The sequence below is a fragment of the Antechinus flavipes genome, chromosome 1, assembly GCF_016432865.1.
Source record: "Antechinus flavipes isolate AdamAnt ecotype Samford, QLD, Australia chromosome 1, AdamAnt_v2, whole genome shotgun sequence".
In the NCBI taxonomy this organism is placed as follows: Eukaryota; Metazoa; Chordata; class Mammalia; order Dasyuromorphia; family Dasyuridae; genus Antechinus; species Antechinus flavipes.
This window is the reverse complement of record NC_067398.1, coordinates 667,926,604-667,943,953: the sequence shown is the minus strand read 5'-3', so window position 1 is coordinate 667,943,953 and position 17,350 is coordinate 667,926,604. Positions and strand designations below refer to the sequence as shown.

The 17,350-nt window shown below is 38.6% G+C and overlaps 1 protein-coding gene across 1 annotated transcript in view; it reads right to left on the bottom strand.

Annotated features, from left to right (window-relative positions):
- NWD1 (NACHT and WD repeat domain containing 1) overlaps positions 1–17,350 on the bottom strand; it is a 51,202-nt gene that overhangs the window by 19,835 nt on the left and 14,017 nt on the right. Inside the window, exons 7-10 of the mRNA XM_051972089.1 lie at positions 13,554–13,682; positions 10,697–10,905; positions 9,146–9,418; positions 7,087–7,177 (exon numbers count right to left, since the gene is read on the bottom strand). Coding sequence (XP_051828049.1) covers positions 7,087–7,177; positions 9,146–9,418; positions 10,697–10,905; positions 13,554–13,682 — 702 coding nt within the window. The remainder of the gene's footprint in view (positions 1–7,086; positions 7,178–9,145; positions 9,419–10,696; positions 10,906–13,553; positions 13,683–17,350) is intronic.

The window sequence follows — 17,350 nt, the reverse complement described above, 5'->3', positions numbered from 1 at the left end:
GAACACAAGGTTTTGCAGGAATTTTGCATATGCTTTGAAAATCAAAAACTTTAATAAAAAATTAAATAAATAGATCTGAACATAAAAAAACAAAAATGCACTTATTGCAGTCTCTGAAGATGTGATGCCCAAAATATAGATCACTTCTCTGCTGCTTAGCTTAATAACACCAGGAAAAGAGAGGTTCTCCACCAACCAGCATTGCAACATCCTTACATGGAACCAAATTATAGCAAATGGAGAAATTTTGAATGCTGTCGATAAATTCACTTACCTTGGCAATGTACATATAGATGATGAGGTTGACACATACATTGCCAGAGATAGCTCAGTGTTTGGGAAGCTCCACAGGAAAGTGTATGAGAAAGGAGACTATCTAACAAACTGAAGGTCTAAGAGCCATTGTGTTGACCCCATTATTATATACCTGTGAAACCAGGATAGCATACCAGCTCCATTGCCAGGAAATTGAATATTTCTGATTAAATTATCTTAGGAAGATTTTGGAAATTACCTGGCATGATAAGATACTGAATACTGAAATCCTTTCTCAAGCTAAATTGCCAAACCTTAAAACTCTACTACAGAGAATACCATTCCAGTGGGCTGGCAAGATTGTTCAAATGCCAAAAATAAATTTTCCTAAAAGATTATTTTATGGAGAATTCACAGAAGGCAGATGATCATATGGAGGTCAGAAGAAGCAACACAAAAACACACTCAAGGTCTCTGAAGAACTTTGGAATCGATTACATGACATGGGAGAAATTGGCAAAGGACTGCTCAGCATAGTGGGCAGTTGTGTTCTGCTTTCTAGAGCCCTATGTTGGGTGCCAAATGTTGTATCCTGCTTTCTAGAACACCCAAGTTGGGATGACAAAATGTTCCATTGCTTTCTAGAGCCCCCACACCGGGGTGATTAAGATATACCTTCCTAGTGGAGAAGTAATGAGGTGGGACTCCATTTTTCCACCATCCTCAGGAGTCCCGCCTCATCAAAGGGTATATTAAGATATACCTTCCTAGTGGAGAAGTGATGAGGCGGGACTCCTGAGGATGGTGGAAAAATGGAGTCCCACCTCATTACTTCTCCACTAGGAAGGTATATCTTAATCACCCCGGTGTGGGGGCTCTAGAAAGCAATGGAACATTTTGTCATCCCAACTTGGGTGCTCTAGAAATAGGACATAACAGTGGGCCCACATCAAAAAAGGAGCTATTGCTCTTTTAGCTATTTTCAGCAATACAATAATCTAAGACCATTCCAAAGGACTCATGATGAAAATGCTATCCACTTCCAGAGAAAGAACTGATGGAATCTGAATGCAAATCAAAGCATTTAAAAAATTTTTTAAGTTTTTTCTTGAGAGTTTTTTTGATCTGTATTTTCTTTCACAAAAAAAATTACTAATATGGAAATATGTCTCGTATAATTGTACATGTATAACCTATATCAAATTGCTTACTTTCCCAATGATGGGGGGAGAAGAGGAAGAGAGAAAGAGAATTTGAAACTCAAAATTTTAAATAAGTGAATGTTAAAAAAAATTTACATGTAAGTGGAAAAAATAAAATATTTAACAGGCTCTGGATTAAAGAAAAGTATTAATCCTAATAAAGCTTTTGCTTATGATGCAGCTGTCCAAGCTGGCATCTTGTCCAAAGATAAATTAAAGAATGTTCAGAACTTGCTGCTTTTTGGAGTCACTTCTCCTTTCTTTAATATTGAAACTGCTGGTAGAGTTATGACAGTTCTCATCAAACACAATACCATCATCCCTACACTAAGCAGACACCTACTTCTCTCATCTTCTCTTCTTTTTCTGTTTCACTTAGAGATCTTATCAGTTCTCATGGATTCAGTTGTCATCTCTATGTATTTTCCTATTCATCCAGTCCTATTCTCTCTCTTGAATTCTAAATTCATACCACCAAATACTTTTTGAATGTCTCAAATTAAAATATTCAAACTCATTGTGTCCAAAATTGAACTTATTATCTTTTCCACAAAACTTTCCCTTTTTCCAGCTTTCCTATTATTGTCAAAGACTATCACCCAGGGTTCACAGAGTCAGGGGCTGAAGCTACATTTAAATCCATGTGGGTGAATCTTCTTGATTCTAGACTTGACAATCTATCCATTGTACCTCCTAGCTGCTCTTGAAGGGACTACTTAAAGGCTATCTAGTCCAAAGCTTCTTAAATTCAACAAAAAATTCTTAAAATTAAATTAAATTAAGAAAAGATTCTTAAAAGTGATCCCTGAATGTGGGTGTTCTGAACATATAACATGCACACCTTGTACTGCACATATATGAACATTTCCAGAAACACCTCAATTCAGATTTGAAATGAGGTTGTGCAAAAATTTCTTGGGTGACAATGGGTTATAAGTAGAAAAAGTTTAAGAAGCCCTGATCTATCTAGTCCAATCTTCTGATCTTACCGATGAAGAAACTGGCTTACAGAGAAGCCAAGTAACCTGACTAAAATCACACAGATAAATGGTAGAACCAGGATATCTGCTCTGATTGGCCCCCAAACTGAAAGTTAAAACCAAGGGTGGAAAGTTCAGGATGATTTGGTCTCCAAGGGAAGATTTACCAAGAACATGAGCAAGAGGTGCAGGGACTGAGAAGGGTAAGGTGCCTTATGGTCTAAACCATTGGAGAGAAAAACATCAATGAGATCATAAATCCAAAATATTGAAAGTATTGTAGTTTTATATTTTGTATCTTGAGTATTCCAATACTCTAATGATTCTTGTATTTTAAAGCTTTATATAACAAATATGAGTTATTATCATTATTATTCGCTGGATTAAATTGAAATAAAAATTGTCAACAGAAACAGATAGAAAATCAAGCAGAAAATTATTCCACCCCCCCTTATAATCTTTTTTGAACTGTTTGATGTTTTTATTCCCAACAAAGGGTATTTTATGGAATATTTAAAGAAATTGATCAATCCTAGAAGCCAGCTTATTGAAATTTCATTGTGGCGCCTAATTTGTAATGCAGCCTTTTATGGAACTACAAAATTTCACTGTATACTTCCTGTCTGCATGTGTTCAAAAAGTTCATCACATTAGACAGCTCCACTCTTCATAGATAATTGTGGAGAGCCAGTCTGGATATTCCCAAAGCCTCTCAGATGCTCTAACCCCTTGCTCCACCTCCCTAAAGGGAAAATAGACTGAATTACTACTGCCCAGAAAATAGTTCAGGACATATTTCTGCAAGACAGGTTTGATTCCTTGTATGAGATGTCCCAGAGGCCTTTGGAGGTCTTCCTGCACACCCTCAGTGACTGTAATTTTAGATGAAAATCAATAACCTCTAGAAATAGGCCATCCCTGGGGCAGCTAGATAGCCCAGTTGGATGGAGCACAGGCCATGGAGTCAGTAGGACCTGAGTTCAAATTTGATCTCAGATACTTAATACTAATTGGCTGTGTGACCCTGGGCAAAAAAGAAATAGGCTATTTTATCTCTTCCCACTTCCTTCAAAGCTGAAATTTTAAATCTAGTTCCTAGATGCAAGGCAAACTTGTCAAAGTTCTAATTTAAAGTTACAATTTCCACTTGGCACTTAAACTATGGACTTAACCAGAAGACCTAGATTCTAACTTCAAATCTGCCTCCTCTAAGTCATTCATAGTACACTTTCCCTCCCTGAACCTCAGTTTCCTCACCTGTAAAAATGGGTATAATAAATAAAACCTTTCCTATCTCTCAAATAGGAGCCAAGGAGATAAAAGAGAAGAAGTTACTTTGTAAATAGTTATTTTACTCTGTGTATACACAGAGAGATAGAGGAGAGAAAGAGAGGGATGGTTGTAATGGACCAGAACTCTGAAACAAGGATTCTTACAAGGTGTTAAGTCAGTGGAATTGATAAAACAATGGTTATCTAGTTTAGCATGGTGATTAATAGTTCTCTGGTTCAGTATGATTGAATTAATCGTACAACAAATAATGGTTCCCTAAGCGATATAATGATCTGTATGATGAATGGATAGAGCATATAAACAGGGACAAACTCAGCTGGAACAGACTTGAAGAAGACAGAAGACTGGAGGCAGGAGCTCAAGCTCACAGAGCCAAAGGGAGACATTCTTTTGTGGTTGCTGGAGGCTGGATAGAGCACAAGCTTTTGGACTCAGAGATTCATTCTATCTTTGACCAGGCTCCTGGTGGCTCTCCTCCTACTGAGGAGACTACATCCTCTAGAAATGAGGCCACTGAGACCAAGGCCCATCTGAAGGGCCTCAAGAAAGTTAGCCCAGGCCTCAGGTGAAGGAAACAGACTGTGAAGGAGATAATAAAGAATTTAGACTTTATCACCTGGCTGTTCTTGTGGTGATTATTCTGCTGAAACGAAGGCTGGTCCAAAGACCTCCAGAAAACTAACCAGAATGCTACATTTTGGTGTCCAAACGTGAGATTAAGGATTTACACTCAGAAGTTCAGACTGACACAATCCTGAGTTCAGTGAAAAAGTCTCTGCAACCCAGAAATTAGGGTGAGTACAAAAATAGACAAAAAGGAAACTTTGTTAAGGGCTAAACTAGTGTTTCAGCTGAAATGGGACAAATGCTTAGAAAGGAGCCTTCTCCATCTCAAGGAAAATGTGTAGAGTGCATAGTTAAACTAATAAAAAACCAAGGTTTGATTGTAACTTGGAAGCAGATCATTGAACTCTTTGAAACATTAAAATACACAATTCCTTGGTTCTCTAAGGAAGAAGAATTAGAGTCAGACAAGTGGAAATTAGTGGGAGAGCAACTAATTGAATATTACAATGATAATGATCCTGATTCAATTCCTAAAGAAACATTCTATACATATAATTTAATACAATTGGCTTTAAGGAATTACATAAGTGTTAGGCTAAGGAAAAAGAAGAAAAAACAGGAGGGGGAGGTTACTGAAAAAAAAAAACAGTTGAAAAGCATGAAGAATTAGACAAAAAAAAAAGGAGTTAAGTACAATGCTGATGAAATTAAGGAGTGTGGTGCTTCATAGTAGGAACCATTAGGGCATTCCCCATCCTCTGCTCTTCATGGGTGGAGGGAGAAGGAGGAGGGGAAGGAGCAGTGACACCATCAGCACCATCCATGAAGCAGCTTTGACAAGATTACAAAAGGCACTAGTTAAAGCTAAAATAAATACATACCCTGTTATTCAAGAATTTGACTCTTCAGGTCAAGAAAGGAGAACTTTTGATCTGCAAATTATCAAAGATTTTAAAAAGGGGTTCACTCTTTATGGGGCTACATCATCTTATGTTAAGATGGTATTAGAGAATTTGGATTATGAAATTTTAACCCCTAGTGATTGGAAGTCTATAGCAAGGACATATTTAGAACCTGGACAAAACTTGTTGTGGCTTTTGGAGTAATGAACTATGTAGAATACAAGCCCAATGAATAGGCAAACTTGGAGTTAAAATACTAGTCACCTTTGACCAACTAGCAGGGTTGGATCATTATGCAGATACTTTAGCACAGATTAATTACCCTTTGATAGCATATGAGCAAAATGCTGCTGCTACTATCAAAGCATGAAGCACCCTTCCAGAAAAGCAAGATAGAGGGGAAGCCTTCACAAAAATAGAGCAAGGTCCAAATGAACCCTTTGTTGATTTCGTGGGACATCTGTAGACAGCTGACATACAAACTATTGGTGAAAATGCAGCAACAGTAATAATGATAAAACATTTGCCAGAGAAAATGTTAATAAGATTTGTAGAAGAATTATACTAGGACTACACAAGAAGAACCAAGAGGAGATCATAAGACACTGTGCCTCAGTGGGCACAAATGCATTTTAACCCAGGTGATGATGCAGAACATGGGAAGACAGGGTCCCTCTGGGTAAGGGACTTCCAGAAAGACTCATCAATGCTCTCAGTGTGGTAAAGTAGAATATCTGAAAGCTCAATATAGGCATAGAGATAGAGTGAGAAGACAAGGTGAGAAAACAAGATTCAAACCCCATGTTCAAAATGCAACAAGGGCTTCCACTGGGCCTGAATATATAGATTGACCCAAGGAAATGAGAGGTGGGGCCCAGCTCCAAGACCTCAAACAAAAAAACATTGGATTCCCTGACACATAAAGTAATGGACAATAGATTGGACTTATGACATGTATGATTCCTCATGTTGATTCATGTTATTTGTTAATTCATTCCTAGCCTGTAGGAACTATGTGCTTGTGTAAAATCTCCCATGTTGATGGATTTATGTATAGCTGACTTAAGTGAGACCCTTCAAAAACCCGTTAACAAAATCTGGTTTGACTTCCCATTTTCCTTTGGTATTTTTATATTCCTTCCTGAAACATCAGGGAGGGCGTGATCACCTCCTTTTTTGGTGTTTTCACCTCCTTTTTTTGAGAAGTCAGAGAGGGTATGATCACCTTCTTTTTGGGGATCTCATCTCCCTGAGAAGTCAGGAAGGGGGTGACCACTTCTATTTAAAACAAAAGAAAGTGGGAGATGTAATGGTCCAGAATTCTGAAACAAGGATTCTTACAAGGTATTAAGTCAGTAGAATTGATAATACAATGGTTATCTAGTTTAGCATGGTGATTAATAGTTCTCTAGTTCAGTATAATTGAATTAATTGTACAACAAATAATGGTTCCCTAGTGATATAATGATTGACTTATATTCAGTATGATTAATGGATTTAACTGTAATAGAATATTTAAGAAGGTCAGTCAGACCTTGAAGGGGGACTAAGAGGACTGGAACAGACTCAGGGAAGACAGAAGAGAGGAAGCTGGAGCACAAGCTCCCAGACTCAGGGACGCTTCAAGACAGAGACTATCATGTAGTCCTTCTGCCTCCCCTACAGAAACTAAGACACATTTTGGAGGACTCCAGGAAGCTAGCCCAGGCCCCAGGCAAGGAGACAAGACTGTGAAGGAGACAATAAAGATTTCTGGAGTTTATCTCTGGCTATTCTTCTGGTGATTACTCTGTTGAAATGAAGGCTGGTCCAAAGACCTCCAGAAAACTAATCAGAACACTATAGATAGTATCATTGTCAGATAAGAAAGCCAGAATCATTCTGTACCTGCAGCAAGAAGAGATTCATCTTCTGAAACTACCAGAAGCTGCACAGCAGTGGAGACTTTTTCCAGTAGACTGCTTCCCTTAGGGGAGATCTGTTTTGGGATAAAGAAATGGGAGATATAGCAAAAAAATTTATTTAAACATCCAGAAAAGCTCTTGCAGGGGATTTCCCATGTCATAGCAAATTAAGACCCCCTCCACATACACACCCTAGGCATCACAATTACAGGTTGCATCCCATCTTATTCCCTCCCACAATGATTTCACCAAATTAACAGAACTAGCAAGTTAACTATTTTTACTGATTCCTAGCACTTATCTCATGCTTACCAAGAAAATGAGATGATATAGTATCTTTTCCTTTGCTATTTTCCTGCTAGCCCTGTCTTTTGTAAGAGGTATAATTCCTTCTAGAATAAGTTAAAAATGAAATGGGGGGCTATCATCTTCAAGCCTGGACTCTGGAGTTATAAAAGAGAAAATCCTTCTTCTGGGAAGAGAGAAAGCAAACTGTTCTCAAGTCCTTTGTGCAATTGGTTGCTCTCATGCATGTGTTAGACACTGGTCTTATTCACTAAACATTTATTATAAACAGTTCTGGTTCTTTCTGACAAAAAAAACCAACCTCTAGTTCATTTTAAAGCTCAGGGCTGTTAATGTTAGTCCTTGAATTTCACCCAACTTACTTTGATCCAATATGGTGCTGTAACTGAGGAGACCCACCAGGGATTAACTGTGATGGACTGGGGTCAATCTTTCCTTCCACTATAGCACACTTCCTTCAAGTACTGAGTGCCCCATGACTGGAGTTATTCAAGCAGAGCTGAATGAACACTTGTTATGAATGTTGTAATAGATATTTATTCTTGCTTCAGACATGGTTGTACTAGATGGCCTCTGAAGTACCTTTAAGCTCTAAGATCCTTTGATTTTATGTGCTATTTATAGGGAAGCAGATTTTAGCTTAATCTAAGGAAGCACTTTCTAACTATCAAAATTGTCTACTAACTAACCAATTACCCCCATCTGGGTTCAAATCCCAACCTTGTTGTATACTACTTACATATTCTGTTGTATACTACTTACATAATTCTAGGTACCCTTTTTGTCAGGGAGGTGTTCAACTGATTGACCTTCAGCCAAAAATATTATAAAGAAGTTTCATTAACTGGTTATGTGGTTAGAGTCAATAATCTCTATTTCCCCTGGCATTTTATAGAATAGAAAAATGACTGGTCTGGGAGTTTGTAGACCTATTTAAATCTCAGCTCTAACATTGTAACTATTACCTTGGACAAGACCTTTTACTTCTTCAATTTCAGTTTCTTCGTCTTTAAAATGGGGATAGTTAATCATCTCCTTCACAGCATTGTGAGAAAAGTGCCATAGACATGATAATTATTGGGGGGCTTTTAATGACTTGTTGTATTGATATGAGTCAGTAGGTTTATAATGCCTTTCTATTCTCCTTTTTTATTTCATAGAAATGGAATGTTTTTATCCTGGAGGAGGGTACAATAGTAACTATATGCCTAATGATTCTTAGGAAATGAATGGTTCATGTTTACAGAGCACGTTCACATCCATTTCTCATTTGATCCTCGCAATAATCCTGTACAGGAGTAGAGTGATCACAGGTTGTTGGAGCTGGAGATTTCTTTAGAACTGAGAGAGATCTGAGAACTTAAGACTGTCAGAGCAAGGAGGGAGCTTAGAATACAAAATATCAGGGAAAGAAGAAACTTCAGAACATGGGATATTGGAAGTAGAAGGGACCTTAGAGACCAAAACTTAGAAAGTCAGAGATGGAAGGGGGCTCAGAGATCATTTAGTCCAATTCCTTCATTTTATATATGAAGAAACTGAGTCCTGGTAGAGGACATGACTTGATACACAGGCATGTTGGGGAAGCCATGACTTGAGCCCATATCTTTATACTTAGTATTATTTCTTTCATATTAAACAGCCTATCTAAGATATACAGCTTATCATCCTGTGAGCTAGTCAGACCACTCACTTTTATGGGTGAACTAATGATAATAGTCACCAAAGAAGCATACCAATAAAAGGGAGCCACTGTGGGAGCCAACAACAATCCGTCCTTGCTTCTGGAGTGAGGTTCCACTAGTCCAGGTTTCTTCCTTCAGACTGGAGAGGCAATGCTTTGACCTGGATTTTCCAGTATGAGCATCCCAGGTACTCACAAGCCCTTCTTTAGACAGCGTCACAACCTCTGAGCTCGAAGGAAATACTGTGGCCCAAAGCCAAGGATCCCTTGCATCACCCACAATGTGGAAAATGGCTTCTGCAGTTTCCAGGTTCCATGCATTAATCTAAAGGCATGAGGAGGAGGAAACAATCAGCCTGTGGTCTGAACTATCTCTCCTGCCTGTCTTGTCATTAAATGCAAGTGTCTCTCTTTGTTGAATTGATCAGTTTTACACTCCCCCCCCCCCCGACTTGCTCTTTTTCTTTGAAAAAAATAAGTCTCTGCTGGCATAAAGAATGACTCTATGGGAAAGGACAGGAGAAAATTTAGGCAGTGTAAAAACAAAGGAATTAAATTTTCACTTTATAGATTATTGCTAACTAGAGAGAGCAGTTTCAGTAAAGTAATGGAAGTCAGATTGCTGACTATTGAGAAATGAGAGAACATAAGTTTATATAGCATTGTAGGCAGATTGGTCTCCTGATGAACGGTGAAAGGGAGAAATAAGGGTGATAACTTGTTGGGATCATAGAATTAAGTAAGGATTTTTTAAAAATAGGGAGATGATCATTTTGTAAGCAGCAGAGAGGGAACCAATAAATACAGACTGAAGATTAGAGAGAGGAAATGATCTGTGGAGTCATGGGATGGGATGGAATCAAGGGTATATGAAAAGGGAGCTGACACCATTAACAAGGACTAGAGGAAAGCAGGAAAAGAATGGAGGATTGTCTCAAGGAGTTTTGTTCTATAAGAAAGGAAAGAAGAGGGGAACTCAGGACTAATGACTTCTGTTTTCTCCACAAAGTATGACATGGAGTCCTCTCCTGTAAAGGTGAGAAGGAGGATGTAAGAAGGTTCAGAACAGCCCACAAAGCAGAGTGGAGACTTAATTTAGGGAGGAGTAAACCTACAAGGAAAGCCACCTAGGAATACCAGGGCCCTACCCCCTTGGCGCTCTCCTACTGAGAAGTTTCACCTAGCTCTCATGTCCTCCCTTCTTCCCACAAAGCACAACAGCTTTGTCATTGCAGTATATTGGGCCAGCATAGCACCAATCCAGCATCTCTGGAACTCTTTGCTTTTATCCAAGCAAACTCAGAGTGGAAGATGCTCGCACCCTTCATTAAGACTGTTATTGAAGGGACAGCTAGGTGGTGCAGTGAATAGGGCACCATCCCTGAAGTCAGGAGGACCTGAGTTCAAATGTGGTCTCAGACACTTAACACTTCCTAGCTGTGTGACCTTGGGCAAGTCACTTAACCCCAATTGCCTCAGGGAAAAAAAAGAAGTAATAATTTTTTTTTAAAGACTGTCATTGATGCTACCCCATAGAACAGCTGCCCTAACTTCTGGGTGGTGGTAACAATGCCCATGATGTAATAATTCATGTCCTCTATACCTTCGAACCAGATGCTGAATATACAACTTTTTTCTTTTCATCCACATGGAGGCAACAGAAATATGGCTCCTTGCGATCAGTAGAGATTCCATCCCGAATGACATACTTCTCTTTGCCAGAAACTAAATTCCACCTGCGCAGTGTGCGATCCTTGGAAGCAGAGATGGCATAATTGCCTTGTCCAAATGTTTTCACACACCTCACTTCTCCTAGAGCACATGAGAGAACATTCACAACACTTGAGATACATTAAAATTTCAACAACCAGAAATGCCAATGGCTTTGAAACGAATAACCACAATGATAATATTTATAAAGCATTTTAAGGTTTGCAAAGCCCTTTATGAACATTACCTCTTTTGAAATTCCCAGTGACCCAGGAAGATGGGTACTACAAGAATTTTTTGCTGTTCAGTCATTTTCAGTCATGTCCAACTCTTTGGTGACTCCATTTGGAGCTTTCTTGGCAAAGATACAGTAATAACTTATCATTTCCTTTCTTAGCTCATTTTACAGATAAGGAAATTGAGTCAAACAGGGTTAAGTGACTTGCTTAAGGTCACATACAGTTAGTCACCACCTAGTTGTCCCTACTACAAATTTCAGGTAAAGGTGAAGAAATGGGTACAAATTGGTTAAATGAATGAAATGATTCAGGCCAGTTCCAATGGTCCTATAATGAAGAGAGTCATCTTCACCCAGAGAAAGGACTGTGGGAACTGAATGTGGATCATAAAATAGTATTTTCACTCTTTTTGTTGTTGTTTGCTTGCATTTTATTTTCTTTCTCATTTTTTTCTTCTTGATCTGATTTTTCTTGTGCAGCATGATATTTGTGGAAATATCTATAGAAGAATTGCACATGTTTAACATATACTGGATTACTTGCCATTCTAGGGAAGGGCATGGGGAAAAGGGAGGGAAAAAATTAGAACACAATATTTTGTAAAGGTGATCCATGTATACATTTTGAAAATAAAAATCTTTAAATTGAAAAAAAACACCAAAACCTCAACCAAATTGATTAAGTAATTTGCCTAGGAAAACACATCTAAGTGAGAGGGGAATTTTTTAAATGCAAGTTCTTCCTGACACCAGCCCCAGCATTCTATTCACTTGTCACCTTCATTCTCTAACAAACTCATTTTTACCTAAAATCTACACTTTCAAGGCTGATGTAGAACATTGAACTATGCAATGTTATTTTAAAAAACATAACTTTAATTACTAATATACCTGGTTTTGGTTTTGGTTTTATATTTTATAGAACTATTTTCTGTAAGAACATATAAAAACAAAGACAATCGAATATGTCTAACTAATATGGCCATAGATTCTTAAAATCTCAGAGCTACCATCTAATCCAATTTATACCTGAATAACAAATGATCTAAGCCTCTGCATCCCTCCATAGACCTCTCCCCAATCACCAATATTCAGCTTAGGCTCATTCCTTGATGAGTAGCATACTTCCACACTCTCCTACTCTCTCAATCCTGGTGATTTTGATGCCATCTCCAGCTTACTGTCCTGGGACTTACTCCCATCTTTCTCATCCCTACTCCCCACAATGGTCATAATGAGGTTTGCTAGGTGGCTAGATAGAGCAGTGGGCCTGGAGTCAGGAAAACCTGAGTTCAAATTCAGTCTCAGATACTTACTAGCATGACCACAATCACTTCACCCTGTTTGCCTCAGTTTCCTTATCTGTAGAATGAGCTGGAGAAGGAAATGGCAAACTACCCCAGTATCTTTGCCAAGAAAATCCCAAGTGGGTTCACAAAGAGCCAAATATGAGTGAATGACAACCCCATTTCTACTTGCAGACCCTCCTTCTACCCCATCACTCAGTAACTTCATCTTTGAGGTTCATTCAATCCAAATTCACTGCCCAGGCAAGATTTTGGTAGCCATTATCTACCAACCCCAAGGACCTTTTCTTCCCTTCCTATCTTTCTAGTTTTCTTGCACTTTGCTCTCCTCCATGTAATCTATGATCCATCCTTTTTGCTGTTTTTCACACATGATCTCTTGACTCATATCCTTTCATAGGTCACCCTTTATTTCCAGAATACTCTTCTTCTGCCTTCCAGCTACCTTGGTCTCCAAGACAGCTCAAATGCTACCTTTTGCAAGAGGCCTTCCCCAATCTCCCCACCTTACATTGCCAGTCTTTTACCCTGAAAAATCCCTCTTTCTGAAAGCACCCCTTTTAATACTAATCCTTTCCCTGAGAGATCATATTCCAATTTATCATTTTTAATGCATGTACAAATGTACATAGTTTCTTGCATATTGTCTCCTTCAACAGATGAGTTCTTTTAGGGTAGAAAATATGGTTTTGTCGTTTTTTATGTCCCCAGCACTTAGCACAATTCCTGGAACACAGTCAATACTTAATAATGCTTACTGGCTATCTGATTGATCATTCAGGCTTTACTTCATTCTTTACCCAAGGATTTGAACCACTACCACCTAAACCAGACTATTCCATTTTTGGATATTTCTCATTATGAATAAGCTTTTCAATATTTTAAATCTAAATCTAAAACTTCTCTGAAATTTCCCTTCTTCCCTCCACCATTATTCTTGGTTCTGCCCATTGAGGGCAAGTAAATCTTGTCTCTTCTACATGACAGTCCTTTAAATAAATGTATGACTATCACATTTCCTTCCTAGGTATTGTCTTTTCTAGTTCTGAGCACCCCAAATTTCTTCAACCAACCTTCCAATGCCATGATTTTTATGCCCTCCTGACTGCCTTTAATTAAATGATTCTGTGGAGGTCTAAATCCTTAGAAAGTTGACTCTACATCAGAAAAAATAAATGAAAAAAAATTCCCTTTCAAATTCTCACCAGTGTGACCAGTTAAGATATGCACCACCTGGCTCTCCCGCTCCTGCATACCCCACACAACCAGGACTCCATTCTGTGATCCAACTATCAAGAGTTTGTTATTGGAACTCCACTCTATTGCCGTGATGCCTGCAGGAAACACAGAGGTCAGATAGAAAAGAGGAGAAATGGAGAGAGAAGATGGAGATCTCACGATGCTGGCAGAACGCTGCAGATTAAGTGCTAGGAGCATACAAATTAGTGGGAGACAATCTTCTAGCTTTTTAAGCTACATGCACATAAAAGAAATGTGAGAATTATTTACCAATGGTCCTTGAGTATCTGCAACTAGAAAACCCTTTAAAACCCAGGTGGATTTGTTTCTAAGTATGCTATCATATCATCTGCAAAGAGTGATAATTTGGTTTCCTCATTACCTACTCTAATTCCTTTCATCTCTTTTTCTTCTCTTATTGCCGAAGCTAGCATTTCTAATACAATATTGAATAGTAAGGGTGATAGTGGGCAACCTTGTTTCACAGTGGATTTGTTTCAAAGAAAGTTATTGGAACTAGTTCTAATTCCACATGTTGCCCCCCCCAAAAAAAAAATCCTTCTCTGATTTCTCTCATCCCACAATTCTCTCTTTGATCCTCTTCCCCCATGGACTTTATACTTCTGATATAGCTTTTATTTCATTCTGCCTTGTGGGGCTTTTTTGTGCACATGTCTTAGCTTTCTTATTACACTGAAAACTCCATGATGGTAAGGGAGAGTGGAAAGGGAGGCCATTTGTATTCACCTATGGATTCACTACAGATCTTGCACATAGAATCAAAGTGATTAAATAGCTCTGCAACAACAATATTACAAGAAGCCCTAGAACATAGAATGTCAGAACTGGAAAGAGCCTTAAAATATAGGACAGCACTCCTAGAACATAGAATATGGAATGCCAGAGTAAAAAAGGATCTTATTTGTACAAAAATATTGTGGCAGTAGAGAAGTTTATACTTGAACAACAAATGATCTAAACCTCTGCGTCCCTCCATAGACCTCTCCCCAGTCACTGATATTCAGCTTAGGGTCATTCCTTAATGACTAGCATACTTCTACCTCCTCCTACTCTCTCAATCCTAGTGATTTTGATGCCATTCTCCAGCTTACTGTACCCCTTACTGCCCATATGGACTTACTCCCTATGGAAAACCATAGGGTGCCCATCAATTGGGGAATGGCTGAACAAGCTGTGGCATATGAATGAAATAAAATACTATTGTACTATAAGAAATGAGGCAGCTAGTCGGTGCAGTAGATAGAATACCAGCCCTGAAGTCAGGAGGACCTGAATACATACTTATTTTATATACTGTATACTCGGTGTCATGTAAAATTTTCTTGGGTGAAAAGAGGTTGTAAGTGGGAAAAGTTTAAGCCCCGATATAGTTAATAAATAGTAGGGCTAAAATTAAATACATATCTTCTGATTTCCATCACGTTGCTCTTTCCGCTGAGCTACAAGGCTGTTTTTAGGATTTGGGGCATCTAGGGTAAGCAGTATTAACTGTGGATTTCTGACATATTAAATTCAGGGAGGGATAAAACTAGAACCTGGAAAATGAGAGAGAGCCTAGTGGGGCCAAACCATAGAGAAGCTCATTGAGGTGCTACTAATGGGGAGGATGGGGTGGGGATAGAGAGAAAAGGCGGCACTTGTTAACATCCTTATTCTTGCTAACTAGGTGCTAAACTTAGTTGTCTGAGGTGCTGAGAGCAAGGACTCTCAGCACCTCCTGGGTCAAAGCCTAAACCATTCCACCCTAGTTACAGCTCCATCATATTGTCCAATAGTGTTTGTTCAATTCAACAAACACATATTAAGCACCTACTGTGTATAGGGCCAATGCTCATTGTTATAATAGATAAAAATGATATGCACTGGTCCCTACTATAAAACCAGATTCCTTTGGCTGATTAAGGACTGTCATGATTCAACGGTCATTTCTCTAAGTTATTATGATCAGTTTTTAATTTGTTATTTTCTTCATTCTTAAGGAAGAACGTGGTAACATCAAGGAGGTGATGTAAGGGAATTGGATTTCAATGAGGGAAGGCTGTATAAAGTCACCAGTCTCATTTTCTCCTCCAGAACTATCTGGATCAAATGATCAGATATAAATCAAGATGATTGGAGATGGCCCTCAAAAGAGCAAACAAGGCAGAGGTGGTAGAGAAGGAAAAAAGGAAGACAAATAAGAGCAATTGATAGGAAAGATAGATAGACAGATGGATGGACAGACAGACCGACAGACAGATAGATAGATAAATAGATGGTGGATAGATAGATGATGGATAGATAAATAGACAGATAAATAGATGGATGGATGAATGGATGGATAGATAAACAGATCTATAATTCTTTCCTTTCAAAAATAAGCTAAAAGTACTGGTGCTTCTAGCTATCTACTCTTCCCATTCTCCTTAGCTACAAGCTCATTACTAGTATTTATTACTTATAAATAGTGGCCTCCAGAGAAGCTGGTACATCTGAGTCAGCATGAGGCAGCACAAGACAACCCTTGAGAGTGCCCATGGGACCTTACTCATGGAAGATGGGAAATCCCAGAGAGAATCACAGAAAACTAGATTTTCCCTCAGATGGGAAAGTGAAATGAAACAACTGCCAGGAAATGAAAGAAGTCATTTTTAAAAGCAGAGAAAACTGGTTGCTTGAAGCAGCTTTGGGACCCAAGGGAATATGGAGCAGTCTGTCACACCAAGGTTGGCTGTCCCTTGGGCCTGGAATGCCCTCCCTCCTCTCCTCCAATTCTTAGAATCCATAATCTTTTTCAAAGAGGCTTCAAAGGAGGTAGTTCCTACAGGAGGCGTTTCTTGACCTCCAGAGGACCTTTTCTCTAAAATTTTGTTCTTTTTATTGTTGTGATTATTCTTGTTTATCTGATTTTTTTATGACCTTATTTGAGGTTTTCTTGGCAAAGATACTGGAGTGGACTGCCATTTTCTTCTCCAACTCATTTTACAGAGGAGAAAACTGAGGAACATAGGATTAAGTGACTGGCCCAAGGTCATACTGTTATTAAGTGTCCAAGGTCAGATTTAAACTCAGGTCCTCCAGATTCCAGGGCAAGCATTCTATCCACTTAGCCACCTTGACTTGTATTAATTTTGTATATACTTGTAAATATATCTGTCTCTCCTAGTAGAATATAAACTCCTAAGATCAAAAACTGCATTGTTTTTATCACTAGTACCTAGCATACTAACTGGACATTTAACAAATATTTGTTCATTGACTGATTGACTAACTGATTGATGCAAATAATAAATAGCCAATTGTCATCCATGTTTGTGAATGCTAGAACTGAGAAGGGATCATAGAAAATAAGATGATAGAATTGGAAATTACCTTAGAACATAGAACATTAGATCTAGAAAGTACCTTAGAACATAGAACTAGAAAGTACCTTGAAACAAAGAAATCAAAGCCAAAAGAAATCTTAGAATGTAGAAAGTCAAAACTAGAAAAGAACTTAACATAAAATATTGGAAGTTGGAACTGGCAGGGACTTCTTAGACATGTTCTCAGCTAAAGTGATTCAGGGCCTCTCATTTCTCCACTTCCTCTGACTGCCAGTGAGTAATGCTAGATTTGGGGCATCCTCCCTCCCTGCCACCTTTGCCAATGATGGGGATTCTTTTAGGAACTTTGTGATTGCTAATAGATGTACATGACAAGAATGGTGTAGGGTCAAGAGCCCTGGACAAGGAAACTTTAGGTCCTGGGGCTGTGCCATTTC